The 11,573-nt window shown below is 34.1% G+C and overlaps 1 protein-coding gene across 5 annotated transcripts in view; it reads left to right on the forward strand.

The window, feature by feature from the left end:
- LOC107694434 (cyclin-dependent kinase-like 5) overlaps positions 1–11,573 on the forward strand; it is a 65,351-nt gene that overhangs the window by 26,185 nt on the left and 27,593 nt on the right. For all 5 annotated transcript variants that reach the window (XR_001634871.1, XM_016494127.1, XM_016494125.1 and 2 more), the window contains exon 3: positions 1,535–1,569. Coding sequence is in view for 4 of the 5 variants with exons in the window: in XM_016494127.1 (XP_016349613.1) it covers positions 1,535–1,569 (35 nt within the window). In the remaining variant the exon portion in view is untranslated. The remainder of the gene's footprint in view (positions 1–1,534; positions 1,570–11,573) is intronic.

Below are 11,573 nucleotides of genomic sequence, written 5' to 3' on the forward strand. Positions count from 1 at the left end.
TGTCAGCCCCCAACACTCTTATTCACGCACTACTGAACACACACACACACACACACACACACACACACACAGCGCAGTGTTATTATCATCATAAACTCAGTTCAGACATGTGACACAGACAGAATGAGGTCAGCAGGTCGTACCTTAAACCTGACGATGTACGCAGCGATGAGCACACCGACGCTCTGAACCAGATCACCCAGAGCGTGGATGAAGGCCGCTCGCACCGCCAGACTGCCGTGACCCCGCTGACCCTGACCCCGCCCCGGTGACCCGTGAGAGTGGGTGTGGCCGTGTGAATGAAAATGACCGGACTGATTGAGGAGGAAGCCCATCCTACACACACACACACACAAACACACACACACACAAACAAACACACACACACACAAACAAACAAACACACACACACACACAAACACACATTTTATTTTATTGCTTTTTGTTTATTCATTTTTTTAAGGAAATTACTCTCAAAAAGTTCAGTAAATGCATGATCAGTGATTAATAATCATGACCTCAACATTAACCAAAATAATCATAATCATGACTTTCCATCATCAAGCAGCCTAATGCACGCTGTAAGTCTCTCTGTATCTCTCACATTGAGCAGGTTGTGCTAAACGTGACTCTTCTCGGATCTGCTGGTTGGGATCTCGGGATGAGCTCAGCTCTGCGTCTCCTGCGGGACAGTCGTTTAGTGCCACAGATATGAAACCGCACAGACTCTTCCGTCAAAAACACTGCGTTCGTTCACAGACACCTGAGCTCCAGTCTGCAGAGTGTTTGGGCTCATATGTGTCCCTGGAGCACAAAACCAGTCTTAAGTCGCTGGGGTATATTTGTAGCAATAGCCAACAATACATTGTATGAGTCAAAATTATTGATTTTTCTTTTATGCCAAAAATCATTAGGATATTAAGTAAAGATCATGTTCCATGAAGATATTTAGTAAATTTCCTACCGTAAATATATCAAAACTTAATTTTTGATTAGTAATATGCATTGCTAAGAACTTCATTTGGACAACTTTAAAGATGATTTTCTCAATATTTCGATTTTTTTTGCAGCCTCAGATTCCAGATTTTCAAATAGTTGTATCTCAGCCAAATATAGTCCTATCCTAACAAACCATGCATCAATGGAAAGTTTATTTATTCAGATTTCAGATGATGTATAAATCTCAGTTTAAAAAAATTGACCCGTATGACTGGTTTTGTGCTCCAGGGTCACATATGAGATTCCTAATGAATTGGGCTGATTAAACAAACAAACACTCTGGCAGCGATCGGGCCTCAGGTCTTCAGAGAAAACAGGAGCTTCTTCCAGTTCCCTGAACGCTTCTCTGTCTCTGTCACGTCTGTCTGTCGGCTAAATCAGTGCCTCCTCCCTTCAATTGCTTCATTCATCAGACACAAAACGCTCGGGGCTTTTGGACGGAGGCTTTGGCATCTCACAAAGACGCGGTAAAGACAGGTGGAACTGGGTGAAGGTTTGAGTAAAAGCTGTTTGTCTCTCTCTGTTTCTCTGGCAGGAGCATACGGGGTCGTCCTGAAGTGCAGACACAAGGTAAGATTCCAGAGAAACCAGTTCAGATCGTGTCGTTTTTAAGCACACCACACACAGTTCATCTCATTTGCAGCCTGTTTGGCTTAAAAAGTGTGTGTGTTCATAAAAAGTGTGGCTTGGAAAGCATATAAGTCCATACTAATTATTCATTTTGAAAGAAAGCAGCATGCAGTATGTGTGCTCAGCAAATTATAGTATGACACAAAACACAGTGTGCAGTGATTTTCTGTATGTTAATGTGCAATAATAGTGTATCCCATAATGCAATCATGCACTCATAACATACAGAGCTTATGTGACATACAATGTTGCATTTTACTGTTTGAAATGTTTATCGTTTCTCTAAAGTTTCACATATTGTTTTTTAATAATAGCCACACTGCAGTGTTTTATGTATTCTTGTTTGTTGATTTTCAGTGAAAATATCTAAAAGTCCTTAAAACACACACACAAAAGCATTTAATTTAAAAGCAACTAATGCAAAATTGCATTCGTTGCGTTCACAAAATAGATTGTTTTCAGACAATATATCTTGAATTCATTTTTTTCTTTCTCATTAATCTTACAAAAATGTTAAAATGTTTTGTTTAAAACAATATGGAGTAAACAAATATATTTTAAAATATTTATATGTATATATATATATATATATATATACTCACACAGTATTTAGTTTAGTATAGTGTATATATATAGTAAATTTGTCTAAAGATAAAGGTAAGTACAATAAGATATATTGTATTTTAAAGGAATTAATACTTTCATTCATCAGGGACACATTAAATTGATCAAATTGATCAAAAGTGACAGTAAAGACATTTCTAATGTTACAAAAATTGCTATTTCAAATAAATGCTGTTCTTTTGAACTTTCTATTCATCTGTGAATCCTAGAAAATCAAATATATCACAGTTTCCACAAAAGTATTGTGCAGCACAACTGTTTTCAACATTGGTAATAATCAGAAATGTTTCTTGAGCAGCAAATCAGCATATTAGATGATTTCTGAAGATCATGTGACACTGAAGACTGGAGCAATGATGCTGAAAATTCAGCTGCGCATCACAGAAATAAATTACATTTTAACACATATTCACATAGACAACAGCTGTTTGAAATTCTAAAAATATTTCACAATTTTAACTGTATTTTAGATGAAATAAGTGTAGCCTAGGTGAGCAGAGGAGACTTCTGTGCTGTAGTACTGTACAGTCTGCCGTGTTAAAGTGGTAAGAATAGTAACAGGTTTGCGTTCAGCACTGACAGAAAGTGTGGCGATGTGACATATGGTGAGTTTATCTATTAATATCTCCTCCGGTCATAACTCATGAGCGGTGCTGGTCGTAGACAGATGGCCTCTGTGTTCACGGCTCTCAGTCTCTCTCTCTGACCCGAACACGCCGGGCGCACCATCTGCTGCTCTCACCTGTCAGACAGCCACGAGCCGTCGTGTTCACTCGCTGATCTCACGCTCTTCACACACATCTCAGCGTGCTGTTGTAGTATGCAGAGAAATGAGTGATTGACAGACTGTAGGCATGTTTACATGCACTCATTTTCATCAGTGAAATGAATCCAGTCTGATGTCAGATTCTGAAAGCTCTGTTTAGATGAACACTAACGCTGCAAACAGACTCACATACTGTATTTGTTTCCATGTGCATTATATGCATTCTGAACAAAAATTCCAGGTCACTGCCAGTGACAAATATATTTTAAAATAAAAAATAACCTTTTTTCCAGGTTATTATTATTAATATAATAATATTATTAATATTATTATATTAATAATTTTATTAATTATATATATATATGTATATATATATATTATTATTATATTAATAATTACTTCAAACAAACTTCCGCATATGTTTAGTATTGTTGCCACTTTTAAAGCAAAATTTGTTTGTTTTTATTTATATTTTTATTTATTTTATTTATTTTAATTAAAGAAATTGTATTTTATCAATGGTTTATTTTAATCAAATTAATTAATTTAGTTTAATCTTATTTTATTATCTATGTATTTATAAAAAAAATTAAATTTGCATCGTTTTGCATTGGTTACGTTATTTATTGTATTCTTATTAAAATTAATACATTATTTATTTTATAATTATTGATTCTTATGATTATTATTGTAATAATTTATTATATTATGCTTAATTTAGTCCTGTCATTCAGAGTATTTCAGCAATCCAATCGAATCACTTGTGCCCATAAGCTAAAATCTGCTATAATATAATAAAATATTTGCAGTTAATATATTGCTTGCATAAAAATCAAAGCATTAAATCAGAATTGTCCTCAGATCTGCAGATGATGCAAATAAGATTGAAACATACTACATATACACGTATGTGAACTTGCTGTTGTAGATATGCATGATTCACAGGTTTGCATTGAAATATACTGTATCAGTACGTGCATTATAATGTCACCACAAGAGACGCTATAACAGTTAGTGAAAATTGTCGTCTTCTACAGTCAGTTTTCTCTTTCATCTAAAATAATGTCATGGTGGAGCAACAATTTGACAGGGAGAAACCTTCCCTTCATCCGCCTCATATCTGTGTGTGTGTGTGTGTGGGGGGTTTGTCGGGTGCAGCTGTGTTGGCTGTAGATCACAGTCAGGTGAATTATAAAGCTGATCGTTCCAGCCCCAGGCCTTTATTCTGACACTGTTGCTTTCATCTCAATAGCCAGGTGCAGCAGAGAACACACACGTTTACTTGTACACGTAAGCAGAGAACACACACGCACACACACACACATGCACACACAGACACACACTCGCTCTCTCTCACACACACACACACACACACACACACACACACAGACACACACTCGCTCTCACACAGACACACAGACAGACAGACAGACACACACACACACACACACACACACACACACAGACACACACTCGCTCTCACACAGACACACAGACAGACAGACAGACACACACACACACACACACACACACACACACAGACACACACTCGCTCTCACACAGACACACAGACAGACAGACAGACACACACACACACACACACACACACACACACAGACACACACTCGCTCTCACACAGACACACAGACAGACAGACAGACACACACACACACACACACACACACACACACAGACACACACTCGCTCTCACACAGACACACAGACAGACAGACAGACACACACACACACACACACACACACACACACAGACACACACTCGCTCTCACACAGACACACAGACAGACAGACAGACACACACACACACACACACACACACACACACAGACACACACTCACACTCACACAGACACACACACAGACACACACGCACACACACGCACGCAGACACACTCACTCACACTCACACTCACACGCATGCACGCACGCAGACACACACACAGACACACACACAGACACACACACACACACCAGTGCATTACAGGCATGCATTCTGTTTAAAATACTTAACATGTAGCTTTACATCATCGTAACCTTTAACTAACCTGAACAGCAAGATTCTTCTCAGATTCTGTTCTTCATGACAGAAGTTGATATGAGAGAGAAAACTGACTGTAGAAGAAGAGAGTTCACGCTAAATCAGGGCTTGTATTTGTTTATTTTAATCATTGATTGATTTAAATTACATTTTATTGTGTTATTTTAGTCATATATTTATTTATATTAGCTCTTATGTCAATCATTTTCATTTTCATCAAATGTATTATTATTTGATTTATTTAAATCAACTTTATTTATTTTAATACTTATTATTTATTTTATTTATTGGGACCACCTTAAAAATGAGATGATACATCTCAGCGAGTCTATGCTAATAAATAAATGTAATTATTTATTTAAAGCAGTATTAATTTTAATATTGTTTATTCACTTTAATATTGTTATTTTAATCAAAAGTTGTATTTATTTACATCAATTGTAATTTTATTTTAATATATAATATATGTAATATTAATATAATTTATATTTATTTATTTTAATAATATTTTTTATTTTAATCAAATTTGTTTTTTTTTTGTTTTCACTTTTGTTTGTTCAATCTTGTTTTCATTATTATTTATTATAGCATTTTTTATTTGCAGTCTGATATTTCACTTAAAATCAAGTTTGCATTTTTTCAATTAGTAGTATGTTGTGTTGTTGTCACATGACCTCTTGATGTTGCATGTTTAATGCAGCATGTGATGTATAGATGGATAGACAGATAAATAAATACATAGTAAGTAAATAAATAATATATTTTTGCTCCAATTCTGTCTAAAAATATCTTAACCTTTGACAGTCCACTCAAAACATTTGCCAAATAAAATCAGTCTTCACACTAGAAATGAAAGGTCAGGTCAAGCGCACTGCATTGTGGGTGTGTTTTGTTGTAAATGCATGAGAAGCATTGCATGCATACAGTAAATGTTGATGCGAGTGTTGTGTTCTGAGCAGTGAAGAGCTGTCTGTGATTACTCCGGTTTGTGACTCAGAGATGTTTCTGTGCTTAACTGCTGACAGGCTCGTCAAAGCCTCCGAGATCCAGAGCTTCTGATAATGACAGCAGCGTTTAGAGGATCCTGGGCTTTAATTAGCCTGATTTCACCATCAGAGCTCTTCATCGCTGCTGTCAGACTCGTCAGTCTTCATCACACCTGACTTTCTCCTCTCGCTGCTTGTGTAACTCCTGGTTGTGAGCTCTTTGTGAAAGTCTCTGGATAGACTGACTGGTGTTGACATGTTAAACAGAGTTAATGTCAGAGATCTGGTTCTGGCTCTGATTCCTCGTGAGCAGATCTAGTTCTGCTTCTGTTCGGGTTTCTGCTTTTTCAGCAGTATCTATTAATGCCATGGATACAAATATAATGATCTCCTTACTGAAGGCAGATCAATATTTTCATGCATAAAGAACTGTTTAAACTGTGAAAAACAAAGCACATTGAAATTTCCTATTAAGCCAGAATTAAGAGTAGATGTCCTGTAGAAACTATGGGTGTCCAAAAATCTTATTGAATCTTATGATATTTATTTTAATTGATTTGTTTATTTTAATTGCTTTTTTAATTTATTTACTGTAATTTTAATATGTATTTATTTTATTTTCATTTTCTTTACTATTTATTTACATTTTACCCTATTTTACTCTTTAATTTTTAAATAAACCCATTATTTACATTTTAATTTTAATTTTATTATTTATTTATTTACATTTTACTCTAACTTTTCAGCAGCTCCCTTACCTTTTAATTTGAATTTTAATTGATTTACTTTTTAATTGATACTTTTTAAGTGTATGAATTTATATTAATATTATTAATATTATTATTATTTATTTACATTTTACACCATGTTTCTCTTAACCTTTCAACAGACCCTTTAGTACCTTTTAGTTTAAGATTGAATACATTTGAATTAATCCATGAATTAATTTATTTACATTTTAAACTATTTTTCTCTTTTCAGCTGCTCTCTTAGTACCTTTTCATTTTAATTTATTTACATTTTAATTGATTTGTTTTAGTGATTTAATAGTAATTTATTGACATTTTTTAATTTAATTAATTTATTTTCTACATTTTACACTATTTTTCTCATAACTTTTCAGTAGATTCCTTAGTACCTTTTCATTTTAATTAATTTACTATTCTGTTCTATTCTATTTTATTTTATTCTATTCTGTTCTATTCTATTCCGTTCCATTCTATTCCGTTCTATTCTGTTCTACTCTATTCTGTTCTATTCTATTCTGTTCTATTCTATTGTATTCTGTTATATTCTATACTATTCTGTTCTGTTATATTCTATTATGTTCTGTTCTATTCTGATAAATTCTATTCTACTCTACTCTACTCTATTCTGTTATATTCTATTGTATTCTGTTCTATTATATTCTATACTATTCTATTATATTCTGTTCTGTTCATGCCTTCTTGCAGCCTCATGGTCCTCAGACCTGAATTTGAAAACTGTTGATTTAAAAAGCAGAGTTATGGCCGATATAAGCCTGAATTATCATTTTATATTTCCTATAAAGCAAGTGTGCATTGAGTTGCTACCACATGATTAATCAGATACTTACATTAACAAGCATTTGTTCACTTACAATAATAGTGACACTAGTGTATTTGACATCACATTCAGTACAGCTCATAAAGCCAGTTCAGCCTTTGCTTCACATTTCCCACAATGCACCCGTGCTGTGCCCTTAGAAAACTCTCTGAGCATCACCGAGGGAAAAGAGGTCAGCATGTATTCTTAGTTCTGTTCCTCTGATTCACTGAAGACACTCAAATCATCAAATAATCATGCAGAAGAAACCACACTGCTTTAGTTTAGCTCAAGCATTCTGATGTTGCATGAAGAAAGAAAAATGAAATCTTTACATGTATATCAAACATTAACAATAACAATATATATTTGCAATGATTTTTTTTTACTTTATTTTTTGCTAAAAAATTTTACTTAAAGACTGTGACAATTGCTATTTTTCCATCCAAAACATAATTCTTGTGGTTCATTTATTTCATTTTTGTTCAGTTAGCTATTTATTTTTATTTTAATGTGTATTTTTAGTTACATACATTTTTCTTTTAACTTTTCAGCGGATCCCCTAATTTGAATTTATTTACATTTTTGTTAATTGTAATTATTTAAATAAAATGCTTTGGGCTTTGTATCTAACATTAACAATATATATTTGTAGTAGTGTTTTGCCAATAATTTTTCTTAAAGACTGAGACAATTGCTATTATCCCCCCAAAACGTCATTATTCGTTGTGTTCATTTTAACTAGATTTTGCTTGATTTTATCTCTTGCATTAAACATTTTGACATACCTGCATATTTGCATCTATACACTGAAAAAATACAATTAAAATGTTCTGTTTTTCTCTTACCTTTTCATTTGAATTTATTTACATTTAAATGTATTTTAATTATTTATTGCTATTCCCCCTCCCCCAATGTCATTCTTCGTTGTGTTCATTTAGTAAATTACATTTTTTAATCTTACCTGCATTAAACATTTTGATGTACCTACATATTTGCATATATACACTGAAAATTATTATTTTTTTTTTCAAAAATGTATTTTATTTATTTAAAGCTTTCACTATTTAAAGTATTAAAGTATTTTTTAAGTCTTAAGTATTGTTTTCTGAAAGCAATTATCAAAATTAGGTGAGTTTATGCATAAAACAAGTAAGTAAATATCTGCCAATGGTGTCAGAAAAATAAATTATTGTTAAAGTAAATGTATTTTGAATTTAAGAATATATTTATATTTAAGACGTATTTTAATTTAACAATGTTATTATATTTGTATTGGAAAACAGGAAAATCACTTTTCTAATTTTATTTGCACAAATTAATTAAATAATTTATTGTATCATTTATTTATTTATTTACATTTTAATAAATGTAATTATATTTAATTTATATGAATTTATTTTTATAAAAAAATATTTTGTATTTATTTACAGAAAAAGTATCTGCTAATGAAGTAAACTTAAGAAATAAACTTCATTTAAACTGGACACAAGTTTATTTTTCTTACTCCATTGGCAGATATTTGTTCTTATTTTAAGTGTAAAGTCGCTTAATTATGCCATTTTGCTCTCAAGTACATGTATCTTAATTTAAGGATGTTTATATGTTTGTACTGGAGAAAAAGACAAAAATAATGAGGAAGAACATCATTTTTTTTTATAGTGTAAAGCCAATGTTTGTCTTGTTTTCAGGCCTGGATTTGAGTTTGTTCAAGTGAAAGCTGAAGTGCATGTGTGTGTTTGTGAAAATCTTCTCACGCTACACACTTAAGCCTCTCTGTCCGTCGTGTCTCGACTGGTTTCGGGATGGATTTAAGGAACCTGAGCGTCTGGTTTGAGCAGTTCTCTGTGATTAATTCCTCACTCATTCATCTGTAAGAGCCGGATTGTGGTGTTCTGTAGGTCTGTGATTCTCCGTGAGTCTGAGTGAACAGATCTGTTGTGAGATGTGTTTTTAGGCTGTTGTCCAGGTGTGTTTCTCACCTGAGGCTCACTTCTGTTGGTAAATGTTCATTGCACTGTGATGTCCTCTGATCTTCATAGGTTTCTCTTGAGCGTCTAATAATAATCAGCGGTGAGGATATGTGGCTCGTTCTCCTATCAGACGGGTTATTTATACACAATGATATTTTTATTCCTGAGCCGTTTGTTCAGCGTCTGAGCGGTCGAGAGCTCAATGAGTTTCTCCATCTTCATGCTGTGTTAGTTAATTATAACCGGATGTAGTTCACATCAACCGCATTATTTAGCATTGCATCTTTAGAAATGTTGACTTTTTGTGTGTTTTAATAATGACAGTCAATGTGTTTTATTCAAAGCTGTAAAATATAATGAAACACTGAGCTTTTTGGAGAATTTAAAAGTAAAATTAAGAGCCAAAGCCAAAGTTTCAGACCAGGGTTATTAAAGGTAACAAACTGAAACCATAAAAAAATGTTATTTGAAATAAAAATGAACTTAAACAGAAATAAAAATACAATATTTTGAAAAACTAAACCTATTTAAGTTCAGCTAGTCAGCAACATTTCTCATTTTCATTTAGTTAACTTGAAGTAATAAAATAATTAACTTAATCTGAAATAAAGATGAATAAAAAATACCTTTTTTAAAATAAAAAAAACACTTTACTTAAAGTCTTTATGTATAATGCATTAAAAAGGTATTCATAATGTAGTTTGTAATGCTTTTTATTGCGTTATATATTTGCATAAATAATTGTTACCAAAGTTAAAATGCATTATAATATTTGAAGGTTTGCTTGTCGTGTCTTTTGATGCATTATATTTTGTATAGGTGTAATAATTAATAGATAATTAGTGGATTAGGATCAGGAAAGGTGCATTGCAAAGCATACTTAATGCATTAAAAATACTTTTACAATTTATTATTTATAAAGGCAATTATATAAATGTATACATTTTTAAAATAAACAAAAATGACAAAAAAGCAAAATGACAAAAAAATTTAAATTGTAATAGTATGTCACTGATACTAAAATAAAACGGGATCAGACACTTCTGAAGTTAAATAGAGTAGATTGTGATCGACACAATGAATAAGTAGCGTGTGTGTGTGTGTGAGAGAGAGAGAGAGAGAGTGTGTGTGAGAGTGTGTGTGTGTGTGAGTGAGAGTGTGTGTGTGAGAGTGAGAGTGTGTGTGTGTGTCTGTGAGTGAGTGAGAGTGTGTGTCTGTGAGTGAGTGAGTGAGAGTGTGTGTGTGAGAGTGAGAGTGTGTGTGTGTGTCTGTGAGTGAGTGAGAGTGTGTGTCTGTGAGTGAGTGAGTGAGAGTGTGTGTGTGAGAGTGAGAGTGTGTGTGTGTGTCTGTGAGTGAGTGAGAGTGTGTGTCTGTGAGTGAGTGAGTGAGAGTGTGTGTGTGAGAGTGTGAGTGAGTGAGTGAGAGTGTGTGTGTGTGAGAGAGTGTGAGTGTGTGTGTGAGTGAGAGTGTGTGTGTGTGTGTCTGAGAGTGTGTGCGTGTGAGAGAGTGTGTGCGTGTAAGAGAGAGTGTGTGTGCGTGTGAGAGAGAGTGTGTGTGCGTGTGAGAGAGAGTGTGTGTACGTGTGAGTGAGAGAGAGTGTGCGTGTGTGAGAGAGAGAGTGTGCGTGTGTGCATGTGAGAGAGTGTGTGTCTGTGAGAGTGTGTGAGTGTGTGTGTCTGTGAGTGTGTGTGTCTGTGTGTGTGTGTGTGTGTGAGAGAGAGTGTGTGTGTGTGTGTGTGTGTGTGTGACAGTTTGCTTTAAAGGAGTCTGAACTCTGACAGCAGTTGAATCATTGATCAGATTGAGTGTGTGCAGATCTCAGAGGAATGAACCCGTGTGACCTCTGACCTCTGCGGCTGCTGTTCTCGGTCAGTTCTGCTCTGCTGTTGAGTTTCAGGGACAGACTCCACAGATCACGGTTATTCATGAGCCGCTGGGTTGTGTTCAGACATGCTGCTGTGTAAATCCTGCAT

Source organism: Sinocyclocheilus anshuiensis, unplaced genomic scaffold, assembly GCF_001515605.1.
Source record: "Sinocyclocheilus anshuiensis isolate Anshui unplaced genomic scaffold, SAMN03320099.WGS_v1.1 scaffold1826, whole genome shotgun sequence".
Lineage (NCBI taxonomy): Eukaryota > Metazoa > Chordata > Actinopteri > Cypriniformes > Cyprinidae > Sinocyclocheilus > Sinocyclocheilus anshuiensis.